Genomic DNA, 22,965 nt, shown 5'->3' with positions numbered 1-22,965 from the left:
GGTATTTTAAATGCCAAGATGAGATGAGGGGGGTAAAATAGACTTGACTCTAGACTAAATTGTTCGACGATGCTGAATCATTTGTTCGCAATATCCATCTTCCATTATTTAGGCTATATAATCAAATGTTCGCGATGTTTAATATTTTGTTCGCGGTATATTATTTTTTGTTCGCCATGTTTAATTTTTTGTTTTAAAAATAATTATTTGTTCATATTGTTAAAATATTTGTTCCTAGCATCCGAAAATAATTATTTGGTACTCAAAAAATGTATTTGGAAAATATCATGTAAACATAGGCAAGTGTAGTCTTGTTTTGAAGATCTTGTAACAAGAAAGATGATGGTGCAATTGGAATTTAATTTAGATGCACGGTTTAATATTTATAGACTTTTTAATATGAACCTCCCTTTGCACGTGGATGATGTCGTCAATTCCACTGCATGCATGCATCTGTTATTTATTTAATTTAACAACCTACAGTATAGCTCGAAATACTAAGATATGGCCCAACAAACGCTAAAATATGGCCCAACACACCGCCGATGATTCAGATGATGGTTGGCCAAACCATCGCCTCTGGTGATGCCTAATCGCACCCGAATCGAACCGCGACCGAGTGACAAAGGGAGCGCGGGAGAGGGAAGCGGAGGGCGGATGTGAGATGCGAGTGAACCAAAGTGGAATGAAAATTCGGGTCCGTTGAGTCTGGTGGATCCTTACATTTCCGACCATTGATCGCGTTGAAGCCTCCCTGGAAGACATCTGAGCCTTTGATTTTGATGGCGTTGGAATTCTGGGTGGATAATTTGGGGTGTACCAGGCAAAACTCATCTCTGTGGGAGGCAAAATCGTGAGTGGCCCTAGCTAAATTCAATCGGTGTTTATGGGTAGATAAAGTTAGCAGTCCCTTCCAAAAAAAAGTGGCAGTCCTGGGGCGCGCGCATGAATTGGGCCATCATTGGAGTCACCAACAAGGCCTTACGGGCTGAATTATGGCTACGTACGTGTGCTAGGATACGAAAGTGGTGGTGTGAGTATGGTGTGCGTGTATAAGATGGTGCGTGCGTATATGAACAAATGCTACAGCTACGTATTCAAATGAGAGGCGTCAAAAAAATCCGAAAGTGGTGGTAGCGCAAAAATGGAAGTAGCGCACGTCCTAGCGGGCAGCGGCTAGCGCAAATCAGTCCGGATCTTCTTTTTTTTTTAAACATGGGCGGACGACCAAGTATTGCCGTTGCCGTGAGCGTTCGCTGTGAATCTGACTATCAATTCTGTCAGGCAGGAACACGAAGACATGCCGGACGGAGCCGAGTCGCGCATGGACGACCGATGGGCGATGAACGGAGACCCCTCGTCTCGTGTCTTCCGGCCGGCCGGCGGCCCGCGCGTTCCCTGCCGGCGGCGCTTGGGACTCCATGCCCGCGTGCATGCCGGACCGACGATCGCGCGTGGTCACATAGCACCATTCAGCCCGATCACTGGATAATCACCAATACTAATCCGTACGCCTGCCCAAAAGAAAAGAGAATTGGTACGTCCAAGAAATCCAAGATTTCATATAAACTCGTATTATATATATATATATATATATTCGGTAGAAGTATGCAGAAAGATGTGGTGGGGTTATCCATCGTCAAGAATCAACTGAACTTGGAAAATCATAAGAAAAACATCAAAGTTGTCAATGATGAATTCACCACAACATCCGACGATCTACTAACTAACCTGGTTTTCTTGGACCGCTACCACTGTTACTTTTATTATTCAAAGATACCAACGCAACCGGCTAGCCCGATAGGATAGCCGTTCTCGTCTTCCTCGAGGAGCTTGGTGAACTCGTCGAGTTCTGGGGCGAGGAACTTGGGCGGGGGGTACATTCTACCAACTCTAGCGTAGCGCTTCTGCCACTCCGTGTCCGGGTCATAAACGTGGAGCTTCCCGGCTCGGCGGTACTCCTCCTCCACCTCCTCCTCCGTCATGTCAATGTAGCGCAGCGCGTCCTCGTGCGCCGCCTTGATGAACCGCAGCGCCGCCATCTTCTCCTCATGGGTTATCTTCCGGCGGGCGGCGGCGACGACGTTCTGACCGGCACTCGGGCTGGCCGCCTCCGGCGTCTCCCCGCGGCCCTTCCTCTCGCCGGCGGGGGGCTTCACCGCGTGGCTAGCAGCCGCGCTTGCGATTTTCTGCATGTGTCTCAGGATCTATCTGATTTTGCCAGCGGACGATCCGCTTGCGTGGGTGGTGGTTTGGATTTTTCTGGGACGCCTAGCTAAACGTGGCATCGGTGCACAGACGTACGAGAGAGAGATTCGGGAACGTACGCGTGTGCCCTTTCCTTGTTGGACTCGACTCGACTCGACTCGAACCGTGGTGCGCGCGTCCGTAGCCCGACTCGGAAGCGAAGCCGTTGCGTTGCGTAGACGGGGACGTGTCGGCGGTGACGCACCGCCCGCCGCGAGCCCGCGACAGGACGCCCGTCGGCGCCGCGCCCCAGTCCCCGGATCCCGACAAGCCCGCCCCCAGGCTGCGAGTGCCATGGCATAGCCCGCAGGGCGCGGCGGCGGAGGAGCCGGCCGGCTCATCCATCCACGGTGAAGCCAGCACCGCCGGCCACCGGAACATCACTTGGTAATCGATCAGTGGTTCGTTGGCTTGGCTACTAGCTAGTATGAAGCAAGTATAGTGTCTCCGTGTCTGTCGTAGATGTTGCATGCTGAACTGATGCGAGATCAAGTGCAGCTGTGTCGTTATTTTGCCACAACACAACAAAAAAGACACCCGTTTAATGACACATAATTATAGTGCACATTACTTCCCCCAACACAACTACGTGAACCGGCACAGGGGGTTAGTGCCGACCTGCAATGGCCTTAGCATAGTACTGTACTTGGGCATGGTGAACATGTTGCATCGCATGCGCAGCAAATTGTTTAAAGCGGGAGAAGTACCAGATTGGGTTGCCTTTTGAGGCTTGTAGTTATTTCTTTTTTATATTTGTGTTTTCTTCCAATTTCCATCCCTTAGGATGGAAACAGATCGAATTCATACGCATACGGATTTGGATATCTCGAATATTTTCGGATATCAAATTTTCTATTTTCTTACTGTTTCCATCCCTAGCTCCAGGCACGGAGCGAGGCATAGTTGGTGGGACCCACATCTATATCTGGATTCTCCTTCAAGGTACTATCGCATCTGTTGGGCAAGAACCCTTTCTTCCTCACCAGCTCAACCATGGAGTCGGCTTCCTCTTCCTAGATCCGGTTTCCCGGAACGTGTTGACCAGCACCTATGGCTGCAAAAGAGCAGCGAGCTTCAAGAGAGGAGGAGATGGTGTAGAGTCGTCGGACCATCCAATTTCAGTCGAGGGTTCAGGTAGTAGCCTCGAACTGGTTTTCTAGTCCGCCATTCGGTTTTGGGAAAATTTGCTAGAGGACACCGTTAAAAATTGTCCTTTGCTGTAGATCATTAAAATTTTGTGGCTTTGCAAAAAGACATTATAATTCTGTGACCATTTGCTCTAAGACACTAGACCACTTATAATATTCAAGTTTAATATGAGGATACTGGAAATGACTAATCTACCCTTCACTATCTTCTACCTGGGCATGACTCGATTCTACCCCCAACCGGCCGATTCGGGTACATCGTCGCCCTGCGAACTCATCGTCGCTGATGCCGCCTGGAGGAATCCCTGCCGGGATCGAGCGCCGCGGCCGCCGGGAGCAAGCCCCACTCTCGGAATCGAGCGCTGCGGCCGCCGGGAGCAAGCCATACTGCTGGAATCGAGCACCACGGCCCGCTTGAGCGAGCACCGCATGGAGGGTTGTGGGCAGGCGGACATCCTCAACCTCCTGGTCGTCGCCTTCCCGGCGTTGATGGTCGCGCCAAGCTGTGCTTCCCTAGCTAGTCCCCTTGGTCCTCGTAGCGGGCTTGCGGCGTTGTTGCCCGAGCTGCTGGTGGACAAGCAGCTGCTGTAGATCCCGCGATGAGCACCTACAGCTTAAGCGGATCACGACCACGACCCCAGCAACGGCAGCAAGCGCAACGAGTTGATGACTAGCAGCCAAGCCTCCATGGAGCCGGAACAGAGCAGAATGAGGTGCTCCAATCCAAATCCACCATCGGCGTTGAGCGCGAGAGAGAGCCGGCCATAGCAGCGGTAGGGATATAATTGTCCGAGTGTTTTGTGACTCATTTGGATAGAAAATATTATTGTATGAGCTATAGTGTCCCCTGGCAAATTAACATAGAATTGTAATGTCTCTCAGCAAAATCATATTTTTTTAGTGGCCTACAGCAAAAGACACCTTTTAACCGTATCCACTAGCCAATTTTGCCTTTGGTTTTGTTTTGGTTGTCATCCCGGTGACCCAAACTCAATCTTTTCTTGAACTTTCAGAACCAGCAATGGGGTTACTTTCGATTGAAGAGGCGGCCGTTCTTAACTGCTACCCATTCATGCTCCAATCACACTTCAACCTCTAGATGGGAAATGAAAATGGTATGTGTTCTATTCCAAGATGATTTCTTGAACTCATTTTTTAAGCAACCCAGTTTCCCCACTGAGCTGTTCTGAGCTGTGTTTTCATTTATGCATTTTGGATGTCAGGTGCCGCAATGACATTCCACGATATGGTAATGAGAGCAAGCAAAGTGGTGCTGCACTCTGCGAGCTAGTGATGACTTGAAAGGAAAAAATTTTTACTGGCCGTGTTGGACAAGACCAGAGTTCCAATGATTCAGGAGTTCATATGGATGTAGCAAGTTGCTCTGTGGAGAATAACTCACCTGTGGAAGCTCCTTCTTCCTCCTTTTGGTAAGCACATCCTGAATGAAAAAGATAACCATTTCACCACTGCATGCCTTCCACCATTGCAATTGATACTGAGCATTTTTTTATTTGGTTACTTTGACATGTGGACTTATTCGTTTGTAAGCGTGGGAGATGGGAACCAGGATGAATCAGAGTCGTGTGTGACTTACAAATTGAACAGGAAGGGAATGATTCTGGCAGCCAGAAAATGATCAGTTCACGAATTGATTGTCAGCCATGGCCTAAGGGGTATGAATGTATTGACCCTATTTTACTTCAACAACTCAATGGAAATGAAAACATTTTAATCCTTTTTTCTCAATTCTATGCTATCATGTTTGTTAATAGCACATTGAAAGGAAAATAGATACATAACACATTAGGTACTTGTTACTTGGTCCCAGAATCAACCAAGAGGAAACCACTGCTGAACGATGAATAATCCTCCCGACATAACAACAAAGCAAAGAATGCACATGAATCAAAGATGCACCTGACCATTACATATAGCCTAGAATCTATATCTGGTTCTTTTTTTCCCATTAAGACCTTATCTAATTTCGTAACAGATTCTAGTTTGGGAAATATTCAGTTGTACCTATATATGGTTTCTGTCATTTTCAGTAAGAGGCTTCCTAAAGATGCACCTGAAGGGAGCACCCAAAGCTTGATGGGTGCTATTGAGAGGGGGCTACGCAATGCATCGAATAGAAAGGGAAGATATATATTTGAGCCCTCACCTGGAATGACATTTGATTGCGTGAGTGAAGCACAAGGGTTTTGTAATATATACTCATGGGAGGTTGGTTTTGGCTGTCGATCAAGTGAGGGGAGTGCTTGCCGACAGAATGCTAATGCTAGTTGCACTGAGTATGTTTCTAGTACTGAAACAGATTGTGAATCCATGCGAAACATGTATGGTGCTGCAGGGTCTAGTGTTGGTCTGAGTGATTCAGAGTTGTTGAGCTTAAGGCCTCCGGATGTGAAAATGAGGCGTGATGGTCAAAGGATGAATCTCTACAAGACGAGGAATGACATAATAAGGGAGAGATTGAAGCAGGCAGGGAGGAAGGTGAGCAAGAAGAAGAAAAACAAGTGATGCGGCACCTGTGGGCTTGATGACCACAAGATGTCAGAATGTCTAACCAAGACTGTTGGTTTAACTTACACATGGGAGTGTTGATTCTGGTGGTACTAGTTTCCAGAGCTCATCGTAGCTTGTGTTTTGGTGGATCATCATACTTGTAGTGCCTACGAGCCCTTTAGTAAGTTGGTCCTCTGGATTGACGAATCATGTAATTTAGTTTGGATGCCAAGCTACTAACTGTTTAAGTTACTAATGAATGTACTGTTATGACATTCAAATGTATTTTGGGCACTGAAGTTTGTTAGGTTAATATCGTTATCTGGTTTGCAAATATGACAGAGCTAGAAAATGGAAACAAGTTGCAAATATGCTGCCAAGGTTGCTTCAATGAACTGTTAGGACATTCAAATGTAATTCAGGCACAAAAGTAATGTGATGCATATCTAAGTGATTGGTACAACCAATAAGACAAATCTAGAGCATGGAATCAAAGTTGCAAATGTGCTGTCAAGATTGGTAACCAAAGTTGTACATCAAGCTGGTCTCGAACATCTGCCCATAAAATGAGAACCAAAATGTAGTAAACAATACAATCATTAAAGCACATCAGTAATTGTATTGAGCATTGGTGCGATAAAAATGACATAGCTAGAGCATGGAAACCATATATATCACCACCAGTACATGAAACAAAGTTGACGAGATGTGCTCTTAGGTTCAGTAACAGAATATTTTAACCAATCTGGTCTGAAACAGCTGCCCAGCTGTTGAGAAGCAAAAGGCAGGAACAGTACAATGGTTCAATCACAGTTGGTGACACTTAGATAGTGTTCGATATAACAGAGCCATTGAAACCTAAGTTGAATGGTGAGCAAAAGAACAGACCTAAACAATGTCACTTGCTTCCCACCAAAAAGAAAAACAAAACAAACAGACACTGTGAATGGCCTAATGTTACACAGGCATCATCATCAAATTTCCAGGAGGTCAATCAACAAATCTGGTATGCCTCCTAATTGCCTGCCATGCTGAGAAGTTGGTACATTAGCTCTACACAATTTTCTCCATGTTCAGCCTGTGTTAGGAACATTAAATGGTGAGAATACATCAGAATCTGAAAGAAATGCAACAATGTTCTTGGGAACTTATATCCATTATTAATAGATAAGAAACCAACAGATTGTAAGGAATGGTTGTGGGGAAAAAAATTACCAGCTGCATCATCAACTACTAATGTGCTCCATCAAGACTTGTGTTGTGTCTATGATCTAATCAATTGCTTTGGAAATAGAATCCTTGAATGCGGAACAGAGTGCAGTAACTGCCTCCAAACTCAGCTGTTTTGCTCTGGGATCTGAACAACCCTCCTGGAAAAAGAGTAGCACATCTTGGCTTGAACAAAAACATTTTGGTTGTGTAGCTTACTACTAATACTATACTTACATCTGCATTGTTTAGAGTAGCTGGAGCCTTCGTTGGCCTACCCCTTTAGTAACAAACTGATTCAACAATTCTTGGCTGCAGATCGAACGGCCGATCTGCAACCGTCCGAGGCTTAACCAAATTGTGTAGACGAAAAAAACATCACCCTTAGCCTCTTTTTAGTAGTAGAGATAAACTTATTAGATGGTAACATAGCATGGTTTCATAGTGAATTTGGGTGACTACATATTTATTTTAAGAATAATAGCATATCTATATTTAAGTCAATTTGCCTTGAGGCATCATTTTTTACCATTTAGATTGTATGGCTTATCATGGTTCGGTGAATAATATTTCAGATCGGCTATTTGGCTCGCCCAGGTTCAGGGATGAGTATCACTCAGAAAGTATGCAAGTTACTCTACCATTTGTGCCTACTTGGTCGAATTGAAGCAATAAATGGATATCATATTGCATGTATCTATGGTTTAGTGCAGAGGTCATTTCTAAAAATGACCTGCCAATTCTTCACATTATGGATCTATAAATTTGGAACATGCAACAATTAGAGATTGATCGTGCCTGCTTAGAAGTTCAGTAAATGGTGCTCACGAAAAGCAAACATGGGATTCTGAAACTCTATTGGTTCCGTACATATAAATGTGGTATAATTTGATAGTGAGCCATAGGTAACATGTTACGACAGTTAGCACCGGTAACGAAATAGAGTTATCTATGCCTAATATTAACAATCTGAAAAGGAAAAGGAGGAACATTGATTCTGAAAATGTGTACCTATTTAGAAGACTTGTCCCATGATGTTCCATTCATTTGCTAAAAATGTGTAATGTTAAGATGACCTGTTGCATGATTTTTCCTTATCTACAACATTTTCAGATTATTCAAATCAAACAAAGCAAAGCATAACCTCGCTTGTGGCACACGACGAACTTGCGACGCGGATTCCGTCAGGTGCCGGAAGTTAAAATCCGAGCGGGATTACCGCAATAGCAAAGGAAATCAGGCTCTGCGACACCTTGACCACAACCATTGTTGGCGCAATCGGCGGACGGCAACAGGAAGAAGGAGAAGAACTCCCTGATTCGCCGCCGGATACGTGGACTCTTCGAAGGGCCGGGGAGGATGCTGAGTTGAAAGACCTCCGATCCATGGTTGTGATGCCGCCGCCGGAGACTGCAGCAGATGGAAGGGCTAGAAAATTAAGAGCACGGAGGGGGGTCCATGGTGGTAATTGCGGGGGAAGAACTGGCGCGGCGATGGATGGGAGAAAGGGAAGAAAACGAAAGGGGAAAGGGGATCTGAGCAAGAGGAAAGAACTGACGTCTGGAGCCCACAACGGGTGATTTATGCCTGAGACGCGGGGGCAGCCGAGGCACAAATCTCGAAAAACAATCCAAAGGCAGCAAATGTACCTGCCCGGGCCGGGAAACATTCACCCGGGTTTCCTTTTTGATCGGCGCGGGCCCAGCTATGGAGCTAGGAACAGGACGCGGCAGATCTCCAAGAGGCGGTGGCTGGCTGTCGCCGGCCGGCGTGTTGCGCAAAGGCGAGGTATGATAGATTGCACTCATCAGGGCTCGCGCCTGCCTGCCTGGCCACCTATCCAGCCGAAGCGTTCAATCCATGTCTCCCTTGATCACGTCGAGCACCCGTTCCCATCATCTTCCATGGATGGGGGCTGGTTTTTGAGCACCCGTTCAAGAACAGCTAGGATGAAACCAGCCTGCTGGCTTGCTCGCAATGGCGCCGCAGGCAGCAAGTGGATTGGAGGCGAGCGAGAATGAAATCGTCGATTGGAATGGATAACACAACGGCAACCTCCAGGGCTAAAGATGGCTGGGGATTACTGTACGTTAGGAGGACAAGGAAGTGTGCAGTGGAGGGAGGGTGGCGAGAGGTTGAGGCTAAACTCTTGTTGGAAATTAAGCCAGAAAAAAACTGTTACTATTACTATACAGCGAAACTTCGCTTCTACTATCTGAATGAATGACTACTAGTTAATGACAGGTAAGAGCACGCAGGTGCTTGATTCAAGTGGCCTGAACCAGTTCTAGGTTTGACTGAGATGCATGTCAGTCCCATCCCATGCATTTGTCTGGCCCTCTGGGTGTCATCGTCTCCTAGCTAGGGTCAAACACTAGCTGATCTGTTCCACCTCAAATCAAACAGACAAACACCCCTCTTTCTTTGCGACACACTTCGCTGTTACTCTGCTGGAGCTGTCCAGGTGCAAGCAAGTACTGCTGCTGCTCTTGTGCAGCGTGCAGCACAGAACGATTTGTGTTTAGATCCGTAAAATGGTGGTAAAAAAAAGTCACATCGGACGCTGTAGCACACTATAGTATTTTTCGTTTGCTTGTGATAATTGTTGTCCTACCATGACCTAAGTAGGCTCAAAAAATTCGTCTCGTCGTGTACATCAAAACTATACAATTAGTTTTTTTTATTTACTTATATTTAATGTTTTATACATGAGACAAAAGATTTGATGTGATAGGTGAATAGTGAAGTTTAGAGGGAGAAATTTTAGAACTAAACACAGCTCGGAAAGTGATGATGATCAGGTAACAACTGGCACTTTACGTCCCGTCCTAGCTGCACGCAAGTACTGCTGCTGTTGGGAAGGGCCACAAAAACAGGCTGGCTAATGTTGCACGATCAGGCAGGCATTCACGAGCGGTAGGTTCGACCCCGGAGGGACATGCATCTCTGATCTGACCGTACGTGCCAGCATCAGTGCCTGCTGATCGATCGATCAGTTGTTCAGAACTCGTTCATGCATCAACTATTATTGCTTCCAATTAAGCACGTTGGAGTTGTAAGTTAACAGAGATAAGACAGACGGACACTAGCAGATGGTATATATACCTGTGCGCCGTATGTATACGTGCATACATACACGTGTATCAACACGTACTAGGGCCACAAGCAGCAAAAGAATACTGTATTGTGACATACGGAAGATGCATACAAGATCCCTTCCTACGGTACTAGCTAGCTATAGCTTAGGTAGCCTGGCTGTGCTTGCTTCGATCTAGCAGCAGTAGCCAGCTAGTTCTCGAAGCGGGAGAGGCGGTCCTCCGCGAGCCTGGTCCTGCGCCCGCTGTTCTTGAACTCCGCCCAGGTGAACTCCCGGTACCGGCTCCGGCCGCCGTCCCCGAGGAGCTGCGGCAGCGGCGCCAGCCTCTCGCCGAGCGGCGGCCCGCCGAAGAAGATCAGCGACAGCCTGGACCGCTCGCTGTTCACCACCACCCGGTGCCGCACGCTCCTGAACCTCCCGTTCGTCAACACCTGCACGCCCAGCCGGCCATTGATCAGCAGTGAACACAAATTAGGAAGCATGCCCAGCAGCGTCAGCATACGCTCTGCTTGGACTTTTCCAAGAGCCGTCGCTGTTCGTGCGCGAGCCCCATGCTTTATTCAGCAGCTCATTGCATTTGCACGTACGGCTGCCTGCCAGCAGGTTTCACGTGCAGTTTGGGCCCGAGATATGGCCGTACGTGCTATTTACAGGTCGATCGATCGTGTATTCGTGTTGGATGGATGTTGACCCATCGAAAGATCTCGAGCGAGTACCGCTCGCTAGCTGCTCGTGACTGACTGGATTGCTTGCTCGATCGAGATGTATGGTATGGCCACTGACAGACTGACTGACACAGTAAAAGGCAAGCGATCAATGGGCGTACCTGCAGGGTGTCGCCGACGTTGACGAAGAAGGCGTCCCCGTCGGGCGGGACGGAGGCCCAGGCGCCGCCCCGCAGCGCGATCTCCAGGCCGGAGGTGCCGTTGGAGCGGAGCACGGAGATGATCTGGGGGTCCGTGTGCTCGCCGAACCCCGTCAGGCTGGGCGCGCCCGCCGCCGCGGGGGGCCGCGGCGGATAGTGGTTCACCCGCAGCACGCAGTCGCTGTCCGCGCGCGTCACCAGCCGCGCCAGCGCGCCCACCTCGTCGTCCTCGCCCTCGCCGCCGGCGAGGCCCAGCCCCTCCGCCATCAGCTCCAGCACCGCGCACGCCATCCGCCGCACCGCCTCCGTGTACTCGTCCAGGAGATCCCTGTCAGACGAAATGAAAGCAGATCACAATAAATTATTATTTATACACCCAGCTTGCTTTTGTTTTCTCTGGATTTCTTCCAATGCCTCTGCTAGGCGGCCGCTCCTGCGTTGGAGCCGCGCGGCAGCACGTCACCACTCGCCCCGGCCGCCACCACCTCAATCAACGGGCGGCGCCGGCGCGTCGAGAGAGACCATGCAACCGACGTCGCGCGGGGGACGCGGCGGCGCACGTGAGTCAAACGGCGTGCGCGTCGTCGGCCGCCAGAAGCCTGTGACGCAGCACGCGGCCACGGCGAGCGGTCTTAACCACGGACAGGGACTCTTTCCTTTTCTTTTCCGCCCCCCGACGCCTGGTACTACTGTTCATGCGTCTGGTTTTGGTCAACGTGGCCGCTAAGAAATTCCACTACCGATACCGTGTTGGTTCCTGGCACGTGCGCGTGCCTCGTGTGGTATCTCGCTCCACGTCACGGACGCGAGCTGGAGCAGGGGCATGATGGAGTGGAGTGAGCGATGGAAAGGCGTTGCCGGGAGCAAGCAGAGGCAGGGAGGCAACACCGACCGCTGACGTAAACGTCACCGCTTCGACTCACCGTAAGGGGCCAGCCGGCGTGGACGACGACGCCGACGAAGACGAGGCGGCGGCCGCGGCGCACGGCAATGTTGAGGAGGACGCGGAGGCGACGGGCACGGCGCCGGCGGGCGTGACGCCGAGCAGGAGGTACTCGACCCACCCGATGTCGCCGTTGCCGCCGACCCGCTTGCTGCCGTACCCGAGCGTCGGGGCCTCCTCGTCCTTCTCGCCCTGCGGCCGCGCGAAGAACCCGGACGCCGCGGCCTCCGCCGCGCGCACGAGCTCCGCCGGCACGCCGTGACCCGTCACCCGGAAGAACCCGTGCTCCTCGCACGCCGCCACCAGCGCGCGCGCCGCGGCCGAGCGCGCGGGCCCCGCCGCCGCGGACAGGTCCACCGACCGCACGTCGGCCGCCGCCGGCTGCGCCGCGGGGAGGGCGATCTGCTCGAGCTCACCCTTGGCGAGGACAACCATGGCCGGCGAAACAGAGGAAAGCAGAGGAAGAGGTTTATGCACAGCACGAACGCGAGGGTAAGGAGAGCCGCGCGTGCGCGCATCTTATATAGCCACGCCACGGTGCATGGCTGGGCAGTATGTACAGGCATGCTGCTGTAACTTGGGCCCTCTGATCAAGCATCGGTGGCCAATCAAGGCCTAGTACCAGTACTTGTTAATGTCACTTGATGTAAATCTTGCCTGACGCTATTGCAAACACACTGTCAACATGTGAGGCTTTATATCGGCCACTGGATTGCTTACATGATCTTAAATCTGAATCTGACTTTCATATGGACATGTGTTAATTTTTAGGAACCTGTGCTAATTCATCCAAAAGGTTCTGAGCTTTTTCACCGCTCACAACCCACGGCAGCTTTTTTTCCGTAGACACAGCCCAACCAAATAGACCCATCGCCTCTGGCCATGCACTCAGAACATTACATTACTAGAGATCTGAACTATAATCCTTTAAAATATTATTTGAGATTAAATTGGTTGAGTAGGACATTTTGTAGCATATTTTTTATGAGATCCCACAGAACTTAATATGCTTGTTCGAAATCTCTTTCTTTTCTAAACTATAGACAATGCTGCAGGAAAAAAAAAGCACACAAGATGAAGTACTTATTTTGATTGAGAGATGATCGAATAGTGCACAGGGATATGATACATCCTTGTCGTATGAGCTGTACATGATCTTCTGCTAAGTTGCAGCAAACAGAAAAGATAGATAGATTTAAAAGGGGATGGCTACTTACTTTGATTTCTGATGGCCATCCTAGCTAGTTCATGGCATGATATTTTTATTTTCTTATCAAGAAAGGTAAAGTGGTGGCGTGTATTGTTGAACATGTCTCTGAAGTAGTGATCGTTGGTTGCTTGGTTGGTTCATCGGCTGCTGTCAAGGCGTACTCATCTTGCCTTGATCCTAGCGCATCTTCCTCTGATGAAAAAGAGATGGTGATCACGACTGATGAGTGCTGACATTACGAAGCACGGATCACTGCAAACGCAGCTAGTATTGGAGAAGACCAAACGTGTTTCCTCTTCCTTTTCTCAATTTGACAAGCGAGGACCACAAACCCTACGATCGGTTTTCTAGTCTTGGAATGTTTGGAATGCATGCCACCCTAAACAGATCTAGGGATGGAAATTCTTGGTACATCTACCCCCGTCCTCCTAAATTCCATGTACAATGTCTCGTCCCTTTGGGATTTGAATGAAATTATTGAAGTTCCTTTTTTAGATTATTACGATAAGATATCGGCTGCAAGTTCTTGTTGGTAGTTGCTGGGTTACTAGGGCACGGAATCCCTTGGATCATTCAATCCGTGCGGAACTAGACGTGCAGTCCCTTTGGTCCTTCAATCCGTTGCTCACACAAAACACAAAATTATCACCAAAAACTTTGTTTATCATGTTGTCTTTTGTGTTTATCATTTTTTTCAAAGATACGATACAAAATGGGCGAAAGGGTGCCTAGCCGGATTGGTTAGGTGGCCTCCGTAGCACTCCTCAGGTCCTGGGTTCGACTCCTAGTGGGAGCAAATTTTATGCTGAGGTTAAAAAAATTCCCTCGCCTGCCTACACACCAAAGCACATGGAAATAGGTCCCGGCTCACCCCGGCCCGCTCTCACACGGGTTACGGTATGGGTTACGGCGCCCCTGTGTAAGGGTGAGACAGGGGTTCGGGGGTTTTCTCGCACTACGTGAGAAGTCTTCTTCTTACATTAATGCCCGGGGGCGGCTTGCCCCTCGCTGGTCGAGTTTTTTTTTTTACGATACAAAATCACATACCGGAAAGAAGCTACTGTTTCCCTGGCGTACAAAAAGTAGTGTCTGGCCTCTTTGGATTGTTGCTGTACTGCATTGCAGGATTCTCACAATACTTTTTTCAGCCCAGGTTTTCTTGCCTCATCAGCGTTTTTTCTGCTAGTGCTACCGATTTCCCGTGTCACTGTCAGTAGCATTCCATACGTCAAACGCAACGTGGATCAACTCCCGTTCTCTTCCACACAAGCCTGTCACGGTCCACTGACAACAACTTCGACGAAAATGGTCTGATTGGTTAATTGGCATGACAGAAAAGATGTGGGATTCGATTGTTGATATTAAGATACGCTGACCTCAACCAGACTAGCAATGCTATCTTATCTATCCTGAAGACTGAAGAACCACACATGAGGGCATTTATGTATTATTGTGTTATACTAAGGTTCTATTTGGACCCAAATGCTAAGGGCGAGGGCAATGTTAGAGGACCGCATGGTTCATAAGGCGGGGGCCACAGCAGGTGTCAATAGTCTAAAAGTTAGACTCACAATGTGCAAATAACTGAGTAGGTCATAAGGTGGGTCCCACAAGTTAAAAAAATACAGCTTTTACTCAACTTCCTCATTTCCAACGCAAACTGTTTTAGTTTAATATCCATTTGTACACAGTAAAATCAAAAGTTGATATATTCTATTCTCTTATGGCCGGTCCATATGCCTATGAACTACTTTAGCAATCATTGCTATAAAGACCACCTCTGCAATGTATATAGTCAGTCCTCAAAGATGCATTTATTGCATAATGACCACTTTTTCATCACATTGCGGCTGCCCTAATGAGTGAAAGTGCTAAATTTTAGCACTAGTTAATCCAAATGGGAGTGCTAATAGAATGGGCTAAATTTTAGGCGAGACTTAAAATTTTTAATATAGGTATGAGTGCTAATATGTGCTATAGTTTAGCAGTCAACTTTAGCCTCATCCAAACAGACCCTAAGATTGTTGATTTGAGCAATGAGTTCAAATCTTGATAATTGACATTTCAAAAGGAAAAATTGAAACGGTCTGATTGGCTCGTTGACATGATGGAAAAGATGTGGGATTCGATTGTTGATATTAAGATACGCTGAGCTCAACCAAAGTAAACAAGTAGTGAATTATCTATCCTGAAGAACTGTAACTGAGGTGGGCATTTATATAGTGTGCTGATAGACTAAGATGTTTGATTTGAGTAATGACGAGTTCAAACCTAGCTATCAACATTTTATTTTAGTTCTTGTCCGCGCAAAAGGTGACGAGTCAGTTCACATATTTCTCCTCATTCTTACTATTTTAGATGAAAAAGTCCGGTCTATGTATCAACTGAATACATACAATCTTTAAACTCTATACATGCAATGATCCCTGATAAATAGAGTCACAACCAGGACGCCATGGTAAAAGAAAAAAAGGTGCTTTTGCGTTTCATCTCATTCTAGCAACCACAGCTAATAAGAAAAATGAGAAATATATCGAAAAATGCCAAATTAAACACAAATAGTTAATCGATTCATGGAAGCAAGCATACTATTCTGCAGATACCATCACCGTATTCCATTTTCTTGATTCCCAAACTAAATAAGAGGCGAAGCTGAGATTATCTGTCCAATTTTATTCGCCAGAGCAAGATGGAGAGATGTGCAGGCGCCATTGACATCCTTTGGTTCCGTGGTGCCGCAGACGTGCAGAGGAGGAGCCGCGGCCGTCAATTTGCTTCGCTGTCCGGCTGTCGCGTCTGTCATTGACGAAATGGCTGGATCGGACGAGGGGCCCCTCCCCGGCCCGGCCCATGATATGACGACCACTTGCAGGAGGACTCTCGCGCTCGGCAGGTCTCTTTCCCGGGCACTGTAGCGGCGCAGTGCCGAGCCGGCGATTGCAACCTGAACAGCAACGACAACGATTTGCGATCTCAAGTTTACGAGCGCAGCTGTGCCAAGCTCAGGGTGGTGCTGCTCGTAGCTTGCAATCCCCTCGCTCGCAACAAGAGTAACAGAACCATCGAGCAAGATCGCGAGGAAGGAAGCCTTGATTGGAGGGTGCTAGTGCCATAGTCAGCGATACCTGAATGAACCCCCCTGTTGTCTGTTGATTCAGGGGCGGGCAGGCTCCCGTTTGATGCCAGGTCATTGGTGGAAGAAAAAGTTGGTGGGTTAGAGCACGCTGCCTGATTGAGGTGAGGTTGTTGTAGCTTTGCTGTGTGCCGACCCCCACTCACCTGCCCAAATCCAGCCGTGTCTACGATAAAGCGGCTGCACTCTAGCCTCAGCATTCAGCAAGGCTGTGGGCTGTGGCATGGGGACACCTGAATCGATGATCCATGGACGCGAATTCATGACCTGAGGAAGAAATCCCCCTCGTGCGCGAACCCACACCACACCGCACCGATGATGGCTGACCGTACCCATCATGGAGGGGTGGGTGGGGTGGTTTGATGAGCCCATGGCTCCTCACAATGTTACACTTAATAATGTCCTATTGAACAAAGGAAAGGATTCAATTATTTGGGGTAGCAATAATATAAACAATTCTATGACAATTAAGCTTGGTGAATTTAATATTCATATGAAGCATGGAGAGAGGGCCAAGGAGACGAGTCAGGCTGTTTCATCTAGTGTGTTGCCGTGCAACCTTCTTTTCAAGGGAATTAATCTGCGCAAAAATATAGAGAAGAAAAGAGGATATTTCTATATTGGTTCTATACAGGTGAGACTTAAAGAAGGGACACAAATTCCATGGAAGAGAATATTGATTGGCTCCAACTGTAAAGCATCAACGAAACAGGCTGAATTGGAATAGGATTCGCAAGCTAGCCGGATTATTTTAATACAACTATATGCATGTACGTGGGTTGTAGAGCATCTGGCTATATGGTTTGTTTTGTTAGACTCGTAATAGGTGCAGTCAGGCCATGTTGGCCGAGTCCAAGTTAAGTCCAGGTGCCTTCGCGCACTTATATTGGGCAGCGTTCCCTGTAAACGGAGGACTTGTTTTGATCGTGGATTTTCCTGTCGAGCCGTCGCTCCTCCTCGACCGGAACCCTAGATGGCGATCCCATCTATTATCATGAATTGAAGCTGATCCTCTCGTCGGATTTGCGTGGAGTGCGTGATCGAGTTGCTACTACTCGGGTGCGTCACTTGGATTTCTTGTTGAGATCCCTCTTCTTCTGATCGTATTCTTCGGAAGCACGGGTGGGAGAAGGTCGCTGTTATTAGGGTTTGGTCTGCAATCTTGTAAGCCAATCCTTATATCTATCTTTGCTGGCTGATTATTGAGGGGCATATTTGAGTTGTTTATTCCAACGGTGGTGAACTACTGCTGCTATCTTGTTTGGGTCTGTGCTTACGCGAGGTTTGTTTGCTGTGATTGGTTGGCAAGAGAAATTAATCTATACTATTACTCGCGAGAATACAACTACGTTTTGGAGTTAGTAGCTATTGGCTGAGATTTTATTTGTCTTGCCCGTGTGCTAATTCAGATTATATTGATTATTGATTCTTGCACCGTGAAAGATTGGGCAAATCTTTGGACAGCGTAGGCGTGTTCTTATCATTTGGTATCACGAGACAGGTTGTTCACGGTACTCTGCTAATTTTTGGTGATGGATTACTCTTTTGACGTATACCTTGAGTTTGTACCGATGTTGTGTGCAACAACATCTCCATCAGAATACTATGAGTGGGAGGATGCTATAATAAATTGTTATTCTATTGGTGAATTGCCGTTAAACCAGCTGGCTAATTTGGCAAAACGAAGCTTCTCTATTTCTGTGTCATTATGGTTCCGAAGAATGCAACTGGAACATGGTGATGACTATTGCACTACTTGGTATGCAATGAAGGAGGCGTTGCGCCGACGCTTTGCTCCTCCTTTTGAGCCAGAGAAGAATATATTATCAAGTAGTGGGAGTTCTGATTTGGTTGCTTCTAAATTTTCTTCTGCTACACCATTTGAGAAGAATAATTCTACTAACCAGCCGGCTATCATGGGATTGCCTAGTGATATTCCTACAGCCACATCCGTTGTTGGAGAAGATGTCCCATTGAATACTAGTATTTCAGATATTTCTTCTCCACTTGAGCAGCAGGCTGGAGTGCCTGAGCAAATCTCTATTGATGAGAGGGTGGATCTTTCTTTAGCATCAGGGCTGCATGCTACTGATTCTTCTTGTGATACTCAGCCTGACATTAAAATTGATGATAATGATGTTGCATCAAATGGGTTATCTATGATGGCACGGGAAGTTCACAGTGATGGTACTACTATTGATGTGAGAGGGCAGCGATCTAATATATTTCACTCGGAATGCAAAGTTCATGATAAGGTATGCAAGCTAATTATTGATGGTGGTAGCTTCACTAATGTCATTAGCTCAGATTTAGTACATGCCTTGTCCTTATCTACATGGAGGCTTCCTAGTCCTTGTTACATGCAATGGATGAATCAAAGTGGCACGCTGAAAATTACTCATAAGGTGCGAGTAAAATTTTCTATTGGAAATTATATGGATACAGTAGATTGTGCTGTTGCGCCGATGAGTGCATGTCATTTGTTGTTGGGAAGACCATGGCAGTTTGATGTTGATGCAACACATGGTGGTCGTTCCAATAATTATTCTTTTGTGCACAAGGGAGTTCATCATGTGCTGAAACCAATGCCGGAGAGTGCTATTAAGGCTATCATTTTTCCTCATGTGAAAGTAAAGAAAAAGGTTGCTGAAATTGTCCCAAAGTCGAGGACGACTTTGCTTCAAGGGACGGAGAGTGATGTGAATATTCCTACTCCAGAAGCAGCAGCTAGTGAGTCCAAAGTTAACAATGTTGATCCAAAAGCAGTAGCTGTGAAGCAACAAGATATTAATAAGGATGAAATTAGAATTGACAAAAATATGAATGGTGTATTCCCAGTTTCGAGTGAGAAGTCTTTCAAAAATATGTCAAAGTCGAGGACGACTTTGTTTCAAGGGGAAGAGGATGATGAGCCCATGGCTCCTCACAATGTTACACTTAATAATGTCCTATTGAACAAAGGAAAGGATTCAATTATTTGGGGTAGCAATAATATAAACAATTCTATGACAATTAAGCTTGGTGAATTTAATATTCATATGAAGCATGGAGAGAGGGCCAAGGAGACGAGTCAGGCTGTTTCATCTAGTGTGTTGCCGTGCAACCTTCTTTTCAAGGGAATTAATCTGCGCAAAAATATAGAGAAGAAAAGAGGATATTTCTATATTGGTTCTATACAGGTGAGACTTAAAGAAGGGACACAAATTCCATGGAAGAGAATATTGATTGGCTCCAACTGTAAAGCATCAACGAAACAGGCTGAATTGGAATAGGATTCGCAAGCTAGCCGGATTATTTTAATACAACTATATGCATGTACGTGGGTTGTAGAGCATCTGGCTATATGGTTTGTTTTGTTAGACTCGTAATAGGTGCAGTCAGGCCATGTTGGCCGAGTCCAAGTTAAGTCCAGGTGCCTTCGCGCACTTATATTGGGCAGCGTTCCCTGTAAACGGAGTACTTGTTTTGATCGTGGATTTTCCTGTCGAGCCGTCGCTCCTCCTCGACCGGAACCCTAGATGGCGATCCCATCTATTATCATGAATTGAAGCTGATCCTCTCGTCGGATTTGCGTGGAGTGCGTGATCGAGTTGCTACTACTCGGGTGCGTCACTTGGATTTCTTGTTGAGATCCCTCTTCTTCTGATCGTATTCTTCGGAAGCACGGGTGGGAGAAGGTCGCTGTTATTAGGGTTTGGTCTGCAATCTTGTAAGCCAATCCTTATATCTATCTTTGCTGGCTGATTATTGAGGGGCATATTTGAGTTGTTTATTCCAACGGTGGTGAACTACTGCTGCTATCTTGTTTGGGTCTGTGCTTACGCGAGGTTTGTTTGCTGTGATTGGTTGGCAAGAGAAATTAATCTATACTATTACTCGCGAGAATACAACTACGTTTTGGAGTTAGTAGCTATTGGCTGAGATTTTATTTGTCTTGCCCGTGTGCTAATTCAGATTATATTGATTATTGATTCTTGTACCGTGAAAGATTGGGCAAATCTTTGTACAGCGTAGGCGTGTCCTTATCATGGTTTTTGGCCAGGGATCGCATCGATGCGGTGGGAATCTGACATGCCGATCATTGGCGAGCAGCAGGGATAGAGCGATACGTAGGCCAGTGGTGTCTACGAGTTGACTGACACTCGGTGACAGGCGCTTGTGTACTTTAGCCTGCGCGCTCGTCGGCCGCTCGATGCGAACCACTTGGGTATCGACCACATGCATCAAACAGCAAATATAAAATCATCACAGGCGGCCTGGCTGGTGGCTAGGGTTCAGGTTTAACATTTTTTAAATCAAGGGGACGAGGTGGTCCTTGAAGAGGAGAGCGGATTGTAGGCAGGACAGCCTCACACAGTGAGGAGTTGTGTGGTATGATAAGGCAACGATCGTCGAGAAATCGAGGATACCCATGTACGGTATTCCAGGACGGCTAGCCAGAGCAGGCAACTGCACATGGTGGGGTGTGAGAGCGAGCTAGCAGCGGTTGATTGGAGGAGAGCAAGAAGAAAGTGAGGGTATGTATGCCCAACGCAACCGAGTTTCCCAGCAAAATAACCTGGAGATGATCATGGATGCCAGAGATATTGTTCTGTCAAGTACGGAGTACGTACGGGCTACCTCCACCAGTCGGACACCACACGGTGGGTAGTCGGGAGTAGCAATCAGCGCCGTGCGCGTCCCGTACGTACCTGATCGGCCGGGCGACCGCGACCCGCGCTCGCGTCGCGCGGGTCCTGGTCCTGCGCGCCGATGGGGACCGAGGAGACGGCGATACCCCCTGCCGCGATGCACGCCGTCGAACAAGCTGGCCGCCGCTGGCGTCCCGATCGATCGGGGGAGTGCGCAGGCACGTCGGTTTCCTCGCCCTTTTCCGCAGGCCGTACCCGTGCCGAAACGTGTACCGTACGTGCAGGGTCTGGCTGGTCCTTGCGGAGCAGTCCTTTCTTCGTCCCTGAACCTGATCTGAACCTGAACGGAACGGCCGGCACGTACTGCACCATCTGCTGCCGACGTGATGAAAAAATGCCTCGGGATCTGGTGGGTTTTCCGGCCGGCGAGTTCACGGCGACCGGGCCCCGGCTGCTGCGCGTCTGTCATGCTGGCAGCGAACGTGTGAGTGAGTGAGACCCTTGCTGATCTGCCACGAGGACAATGCCCGCATGACAGGCACTGCAACGGAGTACACGCACGCAAAGTTACAGCCTTATCACCACCATCTCGGATCGGGATGTTCGGTAAATGTTCGTAGAGAGATGGCGTGCAGCCCGAGCGGCCGCGGCTCCCCCCACTTGCGCCGTGCGGATTGGTACGCGTCCTGGTAGTAGCTCCGGCTCCGGCCGGCGTGCCTCGTCGCCAGCGACAGCGTGCCATGAACCTGGACGGCCACGGGCAACCCGGAGCCCCACCTCTCCCCGTCCATCGACATGGACGTCGACGCCTGCTGCTGTTGCCATCCGTCCGTCCGTCCGTCGGCCGGCCAGTCAGCCGTCTCCTGTTCAAACTGGCCAGGTCGATCCCCGTCTGCCGGCCCACCACTTGTCACTTGAGAACCCATGATAGCTTAGCTTACTAGCTAAGAGCAAAGGTAATAGTTACGTTGCCGTGCGGGCGTCTCCCGCTCCAACTCAGCGGAGTAGCCGAGCTCCTGGTGACGGGTCCCACGACAGTTTAATGCTGCGCGTGGAAGGGGTAGCGAATGAGCGACGCAGAAGCCGGGGTGGCGGCCCCACAAGCACGATGCTCCCACTCCCCGCTGCCATTTCGCGGTCTCTCTCCTGCCTTCGCTCTCTTCCACGTTGGCATTTCGCCCGCTACTCGCTATCCATAATAGATATTGATAATCGAAGTGATGTGTCTAACTCAAAAGAAAATATACAGTTTTGGTATACAGCACTAAAGAGTGGCAAAGAAGGTCCAAACTTAAATTCCAAAGCTCGGTAGCGTGTACTCGAGCCAAGTTGAAATGGTATACTGTCATGTGAGACAATGCCTTCCGGATACTGTTCTGAACTTCATAAGACCAAATCGTTGAATGCAACAGTTACTTTATTCACTTGGAACAAGAGCAAGTCCAAGTTTAGGCCTTTGGTCTGGAAAAATGATTTGCAGGAACATGTATAACAGAGAACAAAATCATGAACTAGGGGGAAAGAACTTGATGAATGCTCATCATTCCACATGTAATATGGCTTCAGGAATATGTATTATTAAGGTAGTTCAGAGTGACAGACAATATATACGAGGGACAAAGAACTGCCTTGAATTAGTGTTGACACCAGATTTTTGCAAAACAGTTATTGGAATTCCGAAGGAAAAAGACGAAGCCGATGAAGAGTTTTGCATCAACAGTAAGGTATTGTTATCTGAAGCACTCCATCAAGGCGATCTCATGATCTTGGACTATAGAACACTAGTTCTATGCAAGCGAACAATCACAACAATACTAAAATCTTGGCCTAAAGAAGAATTCCAATACGAATGCAAAAGCTAATGCCCTCCAGCATTGATGAATCCTACGGTGAAATCTAATTGGCCATTCCATCGAACACGTCAGAGGCACCATCCACTGCGAAATGGTAATTTCGAGAACCCCGAATCCA

At 47.8% G+C, this 22,965-nt stretch overlaps 2 protein-coding genes and 1 long non-coding RNA gene across 5 annotated transcripts; 1 reads left to right on the top strand and 2 right to left on the bottom strand.

The window, feature by feature from the left end:
* Nucleotides 1–3,160: 3,160 nt before the first annotated feature.
* Nucleotides 3,161–6,219, top strand: LOC120705627. 3 transcript variants are annotated; one of them, XR_005688014.1, is made up of 5 exons: nt 3,167–3,381; nt 4,409–4,510; nt 4,619–4,825; nt 4,947–5,071; nt 5,447–6,219. XR_005688014.1 is itself a non-coding variant. In XM_039990074.1 (2 exons), the coding sequence occupies exons 1-2, from the start codon at nt 5,031–5,033 to the stop codon at nt 5,919–5,921; spliced, it is 516 nt and encodes a 171-aa protein (XP_039846008.1). In that variant the 5' UTR covers nt 4,835–5,030; the 3' UTR covers nt 5,922–6,219. The 3 variants fall into 3 exon arrangements, 1 of the variants encoding a protein (XP_039846008.1); XR_005688015.1 differs by lacking the exon at nt 4,947–5,071 and having other exon boundaries at nt 3,161–3,381; XM_039990074.1 differs by lacking the exons at nt 3,167–3,381; nt 4,409–4,510; nt 4,619–4,825 and having other exon boundaries at nt 4,835–5,071.
* A 401-nt stretch (nt 6,220–6,620) lies between these two features.
* On the bottom strand, nt 6,621–8,678 carry LOC120705626. The gene is made up of 3 exons (XR_005688013.1): nt 7,353–8,678; nt 7,122–7,276; nt 6,621–6,984 (listed from the first exon to the last, which is right to left on the bottom strand). It is a non-coding gene; the product is annotated as an uncharacterized LOC120705626 (long non-coding RNA).
* A 1,447-nt stretch (nt 8,679–10,125) lies between these two features.
* On the bottom strand, nt 10,126–12,528 carry LOC120705625 (gibberellin 2-beta-dioxygenase 3-like). Its single transcript, XM_039990073.1, has 3 exons — nt 12,001–12,528; nt 11,039–11,405; nt 10,126–10,643 (listed from the first exon to the last, which is right to left on the bottom strand). Exons 1-3 carry the CDS (start codon nt 12,453–12,455, stop codon nt 10,404–10,406), a joined length of 1,062 nt encoding a protein of 353 aa, XP_039846007.1. The 5' UTR covers nt 12,456–12,528; the 3' UTR covers nt 10,126–10,403.
* Nucleotides 12,529–22,965: the final 10,437 nt, after the last annotated feature.

Source organism: Panicum virgatum, chromosome 5K (genome assembly GCF_016808335.1).
Source record: "Panicum virgatum strain AP13 chromosome 5K, P.virgatum_v5, whole genome shotgun sequence".
NCBI classification, from domain to species: Eukaryota; Viridiplantae; Streptophyta; class Magnoliopsida; order Poales; family Poaceae; genus Panicum; species Panicum virgatum.
Note: the sequence above shows the minus strand (reverse complement) of the source record. Positions and strands in the feature narration are given on the sequence as shown.